Source organism: Melanerpes formicivorus, unplaced genomic scaffold (genome assembly GCF_026170545.1).
Source record: "Melanerpes formicivorus ecotype bairdi unplaced genomic scaffold, bMelFor1.0.p_v2 SCAF_2, whole genome shotgun sequence".
NCBI lineage: Eukaryota > Metazoa > Chordata > Aves > Piciformes > Picidae > Melanerpes > Melanerpes formicivorus.
The window spans coordinates 880,257-894,975 of NW_027142354.1; the positions used below are offsets into that span (position 1 = coordinate 880,257).

The 14,719-nt window shown below is 45.6% G+C and overlaps 1 protein-coding gene across 1 annotated transcript in view; it reads right to left on the bottom strand.

Moving 5' to 3' along the window:
* The window catches only part of ME1 (malic enzyme 1), a 145,147-nt gene that overhangs the window by 39,209 nt on the left and 91,219 nt on the right, over nt 1-14,719 (bottom strand). Inside the window, exons 5-6 of the mRNA XM_068148705.1 lie at nt 2,607-2,704; nt 408-521 (exon numbers count right to left, since the gene is read on the bottom strand). Coding sequence (XP_068004806.1) covers nt 408-521; nt 2,607-2,704 — 212 coding nt within the window. The remainder of the gene's footprint in view (nt 1-407; nt 522-2,606; nt 2,705-14,719) is intronic.

Here is a 14,719-nt window from a genome sequence, read left to right on the forward strand (position 1 = left end):
AGGATAGGATAGGATAGGATAGGATAGGATAGGATAGGATAGGATAGGATAGGATAGGATAGACCAGGTTGGAAGAGACCTTCAAGATCATCTCGTCCAACCCATCAACCAATCCAACACCACCTAAACAACTAACCCATGGCACCAAGCACCCCATCAAGTCTCCTCCTGAACACCTCCAATGATGGTGACACCACCACCTCCCCAGGCAGCCCATTCCAATGGGCAATCACTCTCTCTGTATAGAACTTCTTCCTAACATCCAACCTAAACCTCCCCTGGTGCAGCCTGAGACTGTGTCCTCTTGTTCTGGTGCTGGCTGCCTGGGAGAAGAGACCTGTCTTGCCTTCATCCACAGACTGCAAATAACTACAGTGACACTTCAGGGAACGAGGAAATTGTATTACCTTTACTATTAATCCCTTTGAGTCAACCATCCATATCCTTCTGGTAGCTTCATCTTGAGATATCCCTTGTTTTTCCATAGCCATAACAATGAGGTTTGCTATCCCCAGTGCAGCCTGAGGGAAAGAGAAGAAAAGTAATAAGTGAAACTAGAAATGAAAGAAATCCCCTGCTCATTTGTTTCCCCTACCCAGTACTTTTAGCCAAGGTTGTTGATTTTATTTGACAGTAAAAATGAATCATTATTTTTTTTTCATAAAGTAAACACTAATGAACTTTTGCTACCACTGGGTAATTAGCAACCATAATGTAGATAGATAATACAGAGAAATCTTGATTAGTATGGATAAATCACAGCACTGGCAAATCTTAAGATGGCATTTACAGCGTGGGGAGCATGTTTAAACTCTACTGAAAAATGCTAAAACTAATATTTATTCCACATAATCACCTCAGAATGTATCAAATAGTTATTCTTCTTCAAAATGATGTCTTGTTGATTAGATATTTTTGGTACCTTCAACCAAAGGAAACCACACTCTACATGCCAGAAAGGAAAATGCAGTCCCGAAAGACTCTTTGCTCTTCTCTTTTTTTTTTTCCAGCTAAATCTCCTTTCACCTACTGTTCATGTGTTTTCACAGTCTCACAGAATGGTTTAGGTTGGAAAGGACCTTGAAGATCATCTAGTTCCAACCCCCCTGCCATGGGTAGGGACACCTTCAGGGACACCTTCCACTAGACCAAGTTGCTCAACCAACCTTGCCTTGAACAGCTCCAGGGAGGGGGCATCCATGACCTCAACAGGCATCTTCCAGATCTGAAGGGGGCCTACAGGAAGGCTGGGGAATGACTTCTCAGGATCTCAGGTAGTGATAGGACTAGGGGGAATGGAATGAAGCTGGAGGTGGGGAGATTCAGGCTAGATGTGAGGAGAAGGTTCTTCACCATGAGAGTGGTGAAACCCTGGAATGGGTTGTCCAGGGAGGTGGTCGAGGCCCCGTTCCTGGAGGTGTTTAAGACCAGGCTGGATTTGGCTCTGGCCAGGCTGATCTAGTGTGGGGTGTCCCTGCCCATGGCAGGGGGGTTGGAACTAGATGATCCTTGTGGTCCCTTCCAACCCTGAATGATACTATGATACTACGATACTATGATCTTTTTCCAGTGTCTCACTGCCCTCACTCTAAAGTATGTGCAACCTTCATTTGTGTGTCAGTGACTTAGGAATTTATAATGAAAAATTAACATCAAAAAGTAATGTGCACAAAAATCTTCAAAACTGAATGATCTTGACATGCAGAACACTGAAAAACTACATTTAATGATTGGGGGAAAAAATCAATGGGACCTTACTTAATACTAAATAACAATTCCTCTGGTAAATAATGTGTTTTTCTCTTTGGTGGCCAGCTCCGTTTCCTGATCTTTCCAAAAGTTTTGTTTTTGCTGTCTACAACTACCTGAAGGGAGGCTGTAGCCAGGTGGGGGTTGATCTCCTCTCCCAGGCAACCAGCAACAGAACAAGAGGACACAGTCTCAAGCTGTGCCAGGGGAGGTTTAGGCTCGAGGTGAGGAAGAAGATCTTCACAGAAAAGAGAGATTGCCCGTTGGAATGGGCTGCCTGGGGAGGTGGTGGAGTCACCATCACTGGAGGTGTTTATGAAGAGACTGGATGGGGTGCTTGGTACCATGGTTTAGTTGATTAGATGGTGTTGGATGATTGGTTGGACTTGATGATCTCAAAGGTCTTTTCCAACCTGGTTAATTCTATTCTATTCTATTCTATTCTATTCTATTCTATTCTATTCTATTCTATTCTATTCTATTCTATTCTATTCTATTCTATTCTATTCTATTCTATTCCATTCCATTCCATTCCATTCCATTCCATTCCATTCCATTCCATTCCATGCTATTCTACTGAAAGCAATTTCCAATAACTCACAGCTGAAGAGCTAAACCCTTAAACATCAAAACCAGAAAGCAGCCCTCTGCAAAATGCCTTATGACAATCACAAGGCCTGACCAGATGATCAGAGAGTTTTCTGTAGGTTTGTATCTGAATTACAAACCAACACCAAGAGGTGTTAGTGAGCATTCTACCCATTTAACCTTCTTCCTAACTAGGCACATATGACTTGATTAAATATGAACACAAACTTTCATAGTACAATTTTTCCTGATGTATACAAATACATTACCTCTCCAGCTCCCTGGAACAACACCGTGTGATCTGACAGCCTGTTCTTGGTGATACGCAGAGCTGCAAGAAGACCTGCAACAGCCACAGATGCAGTGCCTGAAATAAAACAAATCATGAGTATGTTTGGTTATTCTGGAAATAATTACAAAGCATTGAACTTTAAATAATTGCACAGCATGCTTTGGTAAAAGATGCAAGCACTTACAGAATCACAGAACTGTTGAGGCTGGGAAAGACCTCTGAGACCATCGAGTCCAGCCTATGGCCTAACACCACCACATCAGCTAAACCATGACACCAAGTAACACATCCAAGCTTTTCTTAAAGACCTCCAGGGATGGCAATTCCACCACCTCCCTGGGCAGTGCATTCCAGTGCCTAATCAGCCTTTCTGTGAGGAAGTGTTTCCTAATGTCTAACCTAAACACCCCCTGGCGCAACTTCATACCATGCCCTCTTGTCCTGTCACAAGTTGCCTGGGAAAAGAGCCTGACCCCCACCTGACTACAACTTCCTTTCAGGTAGTTGTTGAGAGTCATGAGGTGCCCTCTAAGGCTCCTCTTCTCCATGCTGAACACCCCCAGCTCCCTCAGCCTTTCCTCATCAGACTTTCCCTCCAGCCCCCTCACCAGTCTGGTCACTCTCCTCTGGACCCAGTCCAGCATCTCAAGATCCTTCCTGAAGTAAGGGGCCCAAAACTGCAGCTAGTTTTCCAGGTGAGGCCTCACCAGTTCCAAGTACAGGGCAGAATTCCATCCCTGCTCCTGCTGGCCATGCTATTCCTGATCCAGGTCAAGATGCCACTGGCCTTCTGTGCCACCTGGGCACACTGCTGGCTCATGGTCAGCAGCTGTCAACCAGTACTTAGGGTAATAACAAAAAGTTCAGTGGGACTGAAGTTTGCCCTACTGTATTCTTATGAAAGTTAAACACAAATGGGAATGTCTTCAGAGTAACATTAAATAATTTTATGACTGATTCTGCTGGATGAAAATAATGGCTGGGGCATTGGAGCCATTTCAAAATGCTCTGAAGGAACAGGGTATTGAGCCCAGACAGAGCAGGGGGGTTGGACAAGGTGACCTATGAGGGTCCTTCCAACCTGATCCAATCTGTGAATCTGTGACTTTAGATACTGAAAAACAAGATACTGGTCTCATTCTTCAAACAGACACACTTCAAATAAAGTAAAATACAAGGCTAAAATAAAACTTCATTCCTTACAGGGAGGTTGGAGAGCAGAACAGCAAAGTGTGAACATTTCCAGAGAGGCCAAGCCAGCTGAAAGGGTAAGGTCAGCTCATTTATGGACACCGACTGTCCTACCGCATCTGAGAGCCCTCAGGACTCCAGTCCACTGTGAAAGAGGTTCCAGCTGACTAGCAAGTAAAACATTACAACTACCTTTTAAGTCTATTTCTGAGTTATGCCACACAGGAAAAAAGACTTAGCATTTAGTTTTATCATCTAGCCTGGGGAAGCCTTTCTTCTCCAAACCAGAACCACAAAGAATGAGATACCTGTCTGTCTTTGAGTGGAAACATTTCAGTCCTCACTATGAGAATCATCTATTAACAAAATGTAGGGCAATGAAGGGAGCATAAGCAGGTATCTAACCCAAGCCTGTTCATAATGGCAGGATCAGCTATGCCTCTATGATTTCTGACAGATCTTTGTCTAACTTGTTCCAAACATCCAAGGCACATCTAAGTGCTGGGTTCTGCACATTGGCCACAGCAACTCCATGCAGAGCTACAGGCTGGGGTCAGAGTGGCTGGAGAGCAGCCAGGTAGAGAGGGACCTGGGGATGCTGGTTGATGGTAGGATGAACATGAGCCTGCAGTGTGCCCAGGCAGCCAAGAGGGCCAATGGCATCTTGGCCTGCATTAAGAAGAGTGTGGCCAGCAGGAGCAGGGAGGTCATTCTGCCCCTATACACTGCACTGGTTAGGCCACACCTTGAGTCCTGTGTCCAGTTCTGGGCCCCTCAGTTTAGGAAGGAGGTTGACTTGCTGGAACGTGTCCAGAGAAGGGCAACAAAGTTGGTGAGGGGTTTGGAACACAGCCCTGTGAGGAGAGGCTGAGGGAGCTGGGGTTGCTTAGCCTGCAGAAGAGGAGGCTCAGGGGTGACCTTCTTGCTCTCTACAACTACCTGAAGGGAGCTTGTAGACAGGCGGATGATGGTCTCTTCTCCCAGGCAGCCAGCACCAGAACAAGAGGACACAGTCTCAGGCTGTGCCAGGGGAGGTTTAGGCTGGATGTTAGGAAGAAGTTCTATACAGAGAGAGTGATTGCCCATTGGAATGGGCTGCCTGGGGAGGTGGTGGAGTCTCCATCATTGGAGGTGTTCAGGAGGAGACTTGATGGGGTGCTTGGTGCCATGGGTTAGTTGTTTAGGTGGGTTGGATTGGTTGATGGGTTGGATGTGATGATCTTGAAGGTCTCTTCCAGCCTGGTTTATTATTCTATTCATAATGGCAGGATCAACTATGCCTCTGTGATTTCTGACAGATCTTTGTTTAACTTGTTCCTAACATCTTTCAGATACTCCTACAATCTCTTCAGCAAGCTGTTCCAGTGCTTCAACAGACTTTTTGTTGATAGCCTCAGTTCTAAATGTTGTGGATATTTCTTCTTCTTCCATTTTGGCCTCTTGTCTTATCAACCACTTGATGTTCAGACCACACAGATTGGTCATTTTTATGACTAGTTTTGACAGCTGAGATCATTTACTCTCTTCTCTCTCATTTCTAAAGACATTAACAAAAAAAACCCACAACTAAGAAATGGTTCTTCTGAGGCACAACTTTGTGAACAACCATCAGGCTGAGACACTTCCACCTCACAGAACCCAAAAGCTAGCTTGTTTCTTTCCCAGATGAAATTAAGTCTTCCTCTGGCAAGTGGCAAACTGGCAAAGACCAAAAATGGCAATAGAGAGGAGTCAGATCATACTCTCAGTTTCTCTTGGTACTCCACCAAACAATCCTCACAACTAGCAATAAAACAATCCCATCCTCTTGTTGGATGCCAAATTATTGCTTCCATTTTATATTACACAGCTGTGCTGGCAGGGGAGGAAGAGGAGGAGGAAGCCTACATAAAATGACTTATTCCTAAAACCATTAATCTGGTCTCCTGAAGAGGAAAGCTGAGCTGGAGCACTGTAAGGTTCTGTTTCCACTCCCTGAAGGCAGAAGCTGTGGCCACTGCAGCATCCTGCCCTCAGCAGAGGACTTCTCAAAGAGCCAGGAAAGCTGCTCTTCAAGGGACAGAGACAAAATGAAATGTGGTATATTTGTAATGAATGGGAATGATGGAATCAGAATTGTTAGGGTTAGAAGGGACCTCAAGGATCAGCCAGTTCCAAGCCCCCTGCCATGGGCAGGGACACCTCACATGAGATCAGGCTGCTCAGAGGTACATCCAGCCTGGCCTTAAAATCCTCCAGGGATGAGGCTTCTACCACCTCCCTGGGCAACCTGTACCAGTGTCTCACCACTCTCATGGGGAATAACTTCCTAACATCCAGTCTGAATCTACCCATTTCTAGTTTTCCTCCATTCCCTCTCATTACCTAACACCCTAAAAAGTCCCTCCCCAGCTTTCCTGTTGGCCCCCTTCAGATACTGTAAGGCCACAATGAGGTCTCCTCAGAGCCTTCTCCTCTCCAGACTGAACAATCCCAACTGCTTCAGTCTGTCTTCACAGGAGAGGTGCTCCAGCCCTCTGATCATCCTCATGGTCCTTCTCTGGATCCTGGTTATCTTCATGGCTGATGGACTGATGCTACATTTGTTAACCAGAAAAGTGGACTGTGATGACACATTACCATTTGGGATAGTTTTACAGACTCCTATAATAGAATCAAAGAATCATAGAAGCATTTTGGTTGGAAAAGACCACTAAGATCATCGATTCCAACCATCAACCTAACACCAAGAGCTATGAAACATGAATAAAATAGTCCCTCAAATTCAATACCAGTTAGCATGGGATGTGAGCTATTATGAAGTGTTTGTGTTCATTATGAAGATGATTCAGAACAAAGGTTATAACAGCAATATACAAAGGCTTATAGATTGACTATAGTGTGACCAGCAGAAGCAGGGAAGTCATTGTGCCCCTGTACTCAGCACTGGTTGGCCCATACCTTGAGTATTCTGTCCAGTTCTAGGCTCTTCATTTAAAGAAGGACATTGAGATACTTAAACGTGTTCAGAGAAGGGCAATGAGGCTGGTGAGAGGTCTCAAGCACAGCCCTGTGAGGGAGACTGAGGGAGCTGGGGTTGCTTAGCTTGGAGAAGAGGAGTCTCAGGGGAGACCTTCTTGCTCTCTACAACTACCTGAAGGGAGGTTGTAGCCAGGTGGGGGTTGGTCTCTTCTCCCAGGCAACCAGCACCAGCACAAGAGGTCACAGTCTCAAGCTGTGCATAGGGAAGTTTAGGCTGGAGGTGAGGAGAAAGTTCCAGAAAGAGTAATTGGCCATTGGAATGTGCTGCCCAGGAGTCACTGTCCCTGGAGGTGTTCAAAAAAGGACTGGATGTGGCACTTGAAGCCATGGTTTAGTTGTCAGGAGGTGTTAGGTATTAGGTAATAAGTTGGACTTGATGATCTCTGAGGTCCTTCCCAACCTGTTTGATTCTGTGACTCATGAATCATGATTTGCACAGAAGAACTGCTCTAAACTGGGCATTTTTAAAGTACTCCACATTGCTTTTATTCAGCCATTTGACTCTAAAAAGCATAATAACCCAGTTTATTCGATCACTGAACTCACTATTGCTGCTGCTGGCAGTGGCTGTCATCACTCCTCGTCAGCAGCTTCCCTTATTCCTTCCTATTCAAAGGAGGGGGGCACTGCCAGTGTGAATAGCAGATCTGTCTAACCAGAACTGCTCTGACTAGCAGCATGACCTTAAATTTCAGCCTGAACACAGGCTTGAGTCTCTGAAAAGAATCAAAATGCATCTCATATCCATCTGCCAAAGCCTCACCACTTCTTGAAGACATTAGGAAGCAGAAGCAGAATTTCACTGCTTTTCCGACTGTCACTGCTACAGGAAGGAGAGAAATGGCTTCACCTCCCTCTCCCATGGAGCACAGGTTAAGTTCCTTGTGTGCAGGATAAGAAAGACATTGTTCATGGATATGATTTTGAGAATCAACTCTATTCTCCCTGAATTTCTAGCAGGGTAACTCCAGCAGGTTTAACAGAGGATATTTTGCTCTAAAATAGCCCCTGTCAGCAAACATTCCTTGACAGCAAACACTTTGTTACAGTTTTCCAGGAAGGTGAGTCACATCTTATAAAAATCTGGTAGATGTGAAATTTCAAAGCACACCATACTTTACCAGGTCTTTGTTTTCTGTCCAAGATTCCTTAGCCTTACTTGTTACTGTAAACTGTATGACTGAGCATGGATATGTCAGTGGAAACCCTGAAGATCACAGCCTTTTGGGGTTGGCACACTTGAAGTGCTTTGGAGCACAAAATCTTCTTTCAGCTGATTCAACAACTGAAGAAAAAAAAAGGTAAGGGGGAAGAAAGCCCCCAGAAATGTGGAACTAGACATGGAGTTTTATTTGATGTCATTTAATTTAATTTAACACTTGTCCATGGCTTAAAATCTCAAAAAGTTAAACTTGTAAGGCTTGTAATCAACTACCAGTAGCTCCTTTATGTCGTGTTCCCTACCTCAATTTATAAAGCTAGCAAACAAGCAGAGGGGAGGAATTCCTGCAGCATACTACCTGAAGGGAGGTTGTAGCCAGGTGGGGCTTGGTCTCTTCTCCCAGGCAACCAGCACCAGAACAAGAGGACACAGTCTCAAGCTGAACCAGGGGAAGTTTAGGCTCAAGGTAAGGACAAAGTTCTTCACAGAAAGAGTTATTTGCCATTGGAATGTGCTGCCCAGGGAGGTGATGGAGTCACCATTACTGGAGGTGTTCAGGAGGGACTGGACGTGGCACTTGGGGCCATGGTTTAGCTAGTCATGAGGTGTTGGGTGACAGGTTGGATTTGATGATCTCTGAGGTCTTTTTCCAACCTTCTATTCTATGATTCTATATCCTAAAATCTGAGCTATTCAATCTAGACAAAAATATTAGGAAGTGGTAAAAGTAAAATCCATATTTCTCAATATACAACACACTAGAGATTCCATGCTAATATGGTCTTCCAAATAACACTGCCTAGAGTGCCAGGAAAAAAAAAATCAACCCTCTCCTACCCTTACTGGGGAAGAAAGGTAAAGGTAAAGATCCTGTCTAGGAAGTGTACTCTTAGTTGCTTGTGAAGCAAACCCAGCGGCCGTGGGTTGCTCAAAAGGACCTTCTTAAAGAGATGGAAGCTCATTCTCCTTGCCATGAAGTGGCTTTTCAAAGCTTTGCATGCATGCTGCCTGGCTCTGCAGCTGCAGCAGGCAGTGCAAAGAGGGGGAAAAGCTCTAGTAAAGGAGAAATGGAGCCTGTTTAAAAGAGCAGCTCTTTGGTGTATTGGAAAAGGGATAGAGAGTCCCAGAAGCGCAGGGTGGCTGAGGCTGGGAGGTCATGTGGTGCAAAGACTCTGCCAAAAGCAGGGCCACATGGAGCCAGTTGCCCAGGAGCATGATGAGAATGGATTTTCTTTTTGTAACCCATAATGAGGAAAATAATCAAACAGACAAATACTTGGACATAAACCTACTTGCATATGCACACCCTTGCACATAGGTGTGGAAAGCATACAAAACTACAGGGGGTGTTCCTGAAAGCACACTGATCACAGCATCACAGAATATTAGGGGCTGGAAGGGACCTTGAAAGATCCTCCAGTCCAACCCCCCTGCCAGAGCAGGATCACCTAGAGCAGATCACACAGGAATGCATCCAAGTGGGTCTCAAATATCTCCAGAGAGGGAGACTCCACAGCTCCCCTGGGCAGCCTGTTCCAGTGTTCTGTCACCCTCACAGGGAAAAAAAAATTCTCCTGTTTCCATGGAACTTCCTATGCCTCAGCTTCCACCCACTGCCCCTTGTCCTGTCACTGGGCATCACGCAGCAGAGCCTGGCTCTATCCCCTTGGCACTCACCCTGCACATCATTATAAACATTAATGAGGTCACCTCTCAGTCTTCTCCAAACTAAAGAGCCTCAGCTCCCTCAGGCTCTCCTCATAAGGAAGATGTTCCACTTCCCTAACAATTTTTGTGGTTCTGTGCTGGACTCTTTCAAGCAGTTCCCTGAGGTCCTTCCTGAACTGAGGGTCCCAGAACTGGACACAATACTCCAGATTTGGCCTCACCAGGGCAGAGTAGAGGGGTTTCAGTATAAATTTTCCACTGTGTAATAGATAAAAGATATCCTGAAAATGCTGGAAGAAAGATACTCTTCACATAACCCCACAGTATAGGTCTTAATAACATCTGGTTTAAGAAAAGTTTTAGGAAGCCCAATGTCTCTTTCATAATATCACAGTTGGAAAAGACCTCTAAGATCACCAAGTCCAGCTGTCACTTTGAAGCAAATGTCACTTCATATTATGAAAGAGATTTTCTATAGTTTGCACATCAGCATTTGAGATCTGTGATCAGAGGGCTGGAGCACCTGTCCTGTGAAGAAAGTCTGAGAGAGCTGGGGTTGTTCAGTTTGGAGCAGAGAAGGTTCCAAGGAGACCTTCTTGTGGCCTTCCAGTATCTGAAGGGGGCCTACAAGAAGGCTGGGGAGGGACTTTTCAGGGTGTCAGGGAGTGATAGGACTAGGGGGAATGGAACAAAAATTAGAAGTGGGTAGATTCAGATTGGATGTTAGGAAGAAGTTCTTCCCCATTTTAGGGCGCTGGGTATCACAGTATCACTTAGGTTGGAAAGGACCTCGAGGATCATCAAGTCCAACCTATCAACCCCATGACTAGACCATGGCACCAAGTGCCACGTCCAATCTCCCCTTGAACGCCTCCAGGGTCAATGACTCAACCACCTCCCTGGGCAACCCGTTCCAATGCCGAATGACTCGCTCGGTGAAGAACTTCCTCCTCACCTTGAGTCAAAACCTCCCCTGGCGCAGCTTGAGACTGTGTCCCCTTGTTCTGGTGCTGGTTGCCTGGGAGAAGAGGCCAACCCCTTCCTGGCTACAACCTCCTTTCAGGTAGTTGTAGAGGGCAATGAGGTCACCCCTGAGCCTCCTCTTCTCCAGGCTAAACAACCCCAGCTCCCTCAGCCTCTCCTCATAGGGCTTGTGTTCAAGGCCTCTCCCCAGCCTTGTTGCCCTTCTACTGGACACGCTCAAGTGTTTCAATGTCCTTCTTAAACTGAGGGTAGTGATAGGTCTAAGTGGAATGGATCCAAGCTAGAGGAGGGGAGATTTAGATTAGACATTAGGAAGAAGTTCTTCATCATAAGGGTGGTGAGACACTGGAACAGGTTGCCCAAGTTGTTGATGGAAGCCCCATCCCTGGACATTTTTAAGTGCAGGCTGGATGTGGCTCTGGGCAACCTGATCCAGTGGAAAGTGCAATAAGCTGATCCTTGGGCTCCCTTCCAACCCTGACCATTGTGCAATTTTGTGTATCAGCCATTACAATTCATTCAAGACTCTATTTTCCAAATCCTTGGTCAGAGAATGAACTGGAAGGCCCTTGCCCCTCACAGCCACAACAACAACAACCTTCAAACCTTTCTTACAATTCGAATTGGAACTTCCAGGGACCAAATGTATCATTTCCAACGCTAATGCTAACAAAAAACCCAGTTACATCTTGAAACTGGAGAATGCTTGTGACTGAGAACTTACTGGCTCCTGAGAACTGCACTGACTTAACCTTAAACTGGCAATGACCTATAACTCCCAGCTATAATTTGTGTCATTATTTCAATGGCAGCCCGCCGAGCGTTCAGCAGGTCTTGTAAATCAAACCACACATGGAAGATGGAATAATCACTTTCAATTACACATGCTCTGCATTTTCATGTGGGGTTATTTCTTTTCATCAAAGTTTGGTGCAGTTACACAGCACAGCTGTTAGACACTAATGACATCGAAGGCCATGATGGACACAGAAGTTAATTCCAACCCAGTACAATCTCTCTGCCTAAATATTTCTGTTGGCATAAAATGCAGGCTCTGTGCCCACAAAGGGGGAAAGCATTGCAGCTGTGGGCACAGAGAAACAGAGCTATGACACTTGAATATAACCTCACAGCATTGTACTGCATAGACAAACAGGGTTTATGTAGATTGGCTTTTTCTGCATAACTTTGTAATTTTCCATTAGGGCAATTTTAAAGTATAGAGATGATGAAAAAAAGCAAAACAACTGAAGTACCTGAAATAATTGTCCTGCAATAGAGGCAACAAGTTGGTGGTGTTCAGGAGGAGACTTGATAGGGTGCTTGGTTGCATGGTTTAGTTGATTAGGTGGTGTTGGATGATAGGTTGGACATGATGATCTTGAAGGTCTTTTCCAACCTGGTCTATTCTATTCTATTTTCATAGTTTCATAGTTTCATAGTTTCATTCAGGGTTGGAAGGGACCACAAGGATCATCTAGTTCCAACCCCCCTGCCATGGGCAGGGACACCCCACACTAGATCAGCCTGGCCAGAGCCTCATCCAGCCTGGGCTTAAACCCCTCCAGGGACAGGGCCTCAACCACCTCCCTGGACAACCCATTCCAGGGTCTCACCACTCTCATGGTGAAGAACCTCCTCACATCTAGCCTGAATCTCCCCACCTCCAGCTTCATTCCATTCTCCCTATTCCTATCATTACCTGAGATCCTGAGAAGTCCCTCCCCAGCCTTCCTGTAGGCCCCCTTCAGATACTGGAAGGTCACAATTAGGTCACTTCAGAGCCTTCTCTTGTCCAGACTGAACAGCCCCAACTCCTTCAGTCTGCCCTCATAGGAGAGGTGCTCCAGCCCTCTGATCATCCTTGTGGCCCTTCTCTGGACACCTTCCAGCACCTCCACATCCCTCTTGTAATAGGGGCTCCAGAACTGGACACAGTACTCCAGGTGGGGTCTCACCCGGGCTGAGTAGAGGGGGAGGATCACCTCCCTCAACCTGCTAGCCACACTTCTCCTGATGCAGCCCAGGATCTGATTGGCTTTGCGGGCTGCAAGTGCATACTGAGAGCTCATGTTGAGCTTTTTGTCCACCACTTTTTGTCTAGTCTATTCTATTCTATTCTATTCTATTCTATTCTATTCTATTCTATTCTATTCTATTCTATTCTATTCTATTCTGTTCTGTTCTGTTCTGTTCTGTTCTGTTCTGTTCTGTTCTGTTCTATTCATCCATGTCAGCAATGACTACAAGCAACTGCCACATGATGAGCTTTGAGAGAAGCATGTAAAACAAATGCAAAGCTTCCGAGAGGTAGAAATTTGCCTTAAGCCACTGACTGTACTCAAGAAGCAAAAACTCTTTAAACAGACACACCAAAACCAAGGTGGGTATGGAAAGGGAGCACTATGGCATCCTGCTCTGCTCCAGCTGGATTTGTTGACAGGCAGGCAGGCATAACCCAAGCCAATCCCTCCCATGACTGGGATTTTGGCCACTGAAACCTGGATCTGTACCTATGAGTTCTTTAATCAATCTTAATGGCAGGGAAAAGTTAGCTTCTCCAAAGGAATTTTCAAGTGTGAATCCCAGCCCTGCCTCCTTCAAGCCTCCTTCTGCCCCTGATAAACAGCTTTGTCTGGCAGTGCAAGCCCTGGTTCTTCTTCTATCATTGATCCACTCCCAGGCAGGAGTTAAAGAGAAAAAAACAATGACACATATCTTAACGAAAATTCCACCCTGCCTTGTGACACCTTCTTTGTACATATACTGCAGATGGATGAGCAGAGCTAGCAACCTGATCTGACTCAGAGTATTTCTAAGTGTTGCAAAGCTTGACTGAGAGAGATGGGGTTGTTCAGTTTGGAGAAGAGAAGGCTCCCAGGACACCTAAGTGTGGCCTTCCAGTATCTGAAGGGGGCCTACAAGAAAGCTGGGGAGAGACTTTTTAGGGTGTCAGGGAGTGACAGGACTAGGGGGAATGGAAAAGAAAAATAGAAGTGGGTAGATTCAGATTGGATGTTAGGGAGAAGTTCTTCCCCATGAGGGTGGAGAGACACTGGCACAGGTTGCCCAGGGAGGTGGTGGAAGCCTCATCCCTGGAGGTGTTTAAGGCCAGGCTGGATGTGGCTGTGAGCAGCCTGCTGTAGTGTGAGGTGTCCTGGGCCATGGCAGGGGGCTTGAAACTAGATGATCCTGGGGGTCCCTTCCAACACTGACAACTCTATGGTTCTATGTATTAAACATTTCTTCCTATCCTTAACATAGCTTTGGCTTGACAAATAGCTGGACTAGAAGGAAATATGTTTAAAATATCATGTAAGCACTATCTTCAGAAGATGATGGCAAACCACATACAACATTGTGTGTGTTTGCCCTTACTGGCCTGATGCTGCTTGTCAGCTTTACTGCTCTAAGGCCAGAAAATACAACTTGCCTACACAGAAGGGCATCCTTTCAAGTAGCCTGGGAAAAAATCATACCATTAAAAACTGAACATCTCTAAGGATGGCTAAAGAAGTTTAGCACCCTCCATCCTCATTTATCAGGTGAATGATCCTTAGAGATCATAGAGCTGGAATCACAGAATCATAGAACTGGAAGGTTTAGAAGAGACCTCAAGGATCATCTAGTTCCAACCCCACTGCCATGGCCCGGGACACCTCACACTACATCAGGTTGCTCACAGCCACATCCAGATTGGCCTTCAAAACCACCAGGGATGAGGCTTCCACCCCCTCCCTGGGCAACCTGTGCCAGTGTCTCTTCACTCTTGTGGGGAAGAACTTCTTCCTAACATCCAATCTGAAACTACCCATTTCTAGTTTTGATCCATTCCCCCTAGTCCCATCACTACCCAAAACCCTAAAAGGTCCTTCACCAGCTTTCTTGTAGGCCCCCTTAAGATACTGGAAGGCCACCATAAGGTCTGCCCCAGAGCCTTCAATTCTCCAGACTGAGTAGTCTGATTAAGAGGGAGATCACCATATATGGGTTGTTGTTATTCCACTGACACATTATAGGCCAAGATATCCCTAAAAAAAACCCCAACAAAACCAAAACCAAAC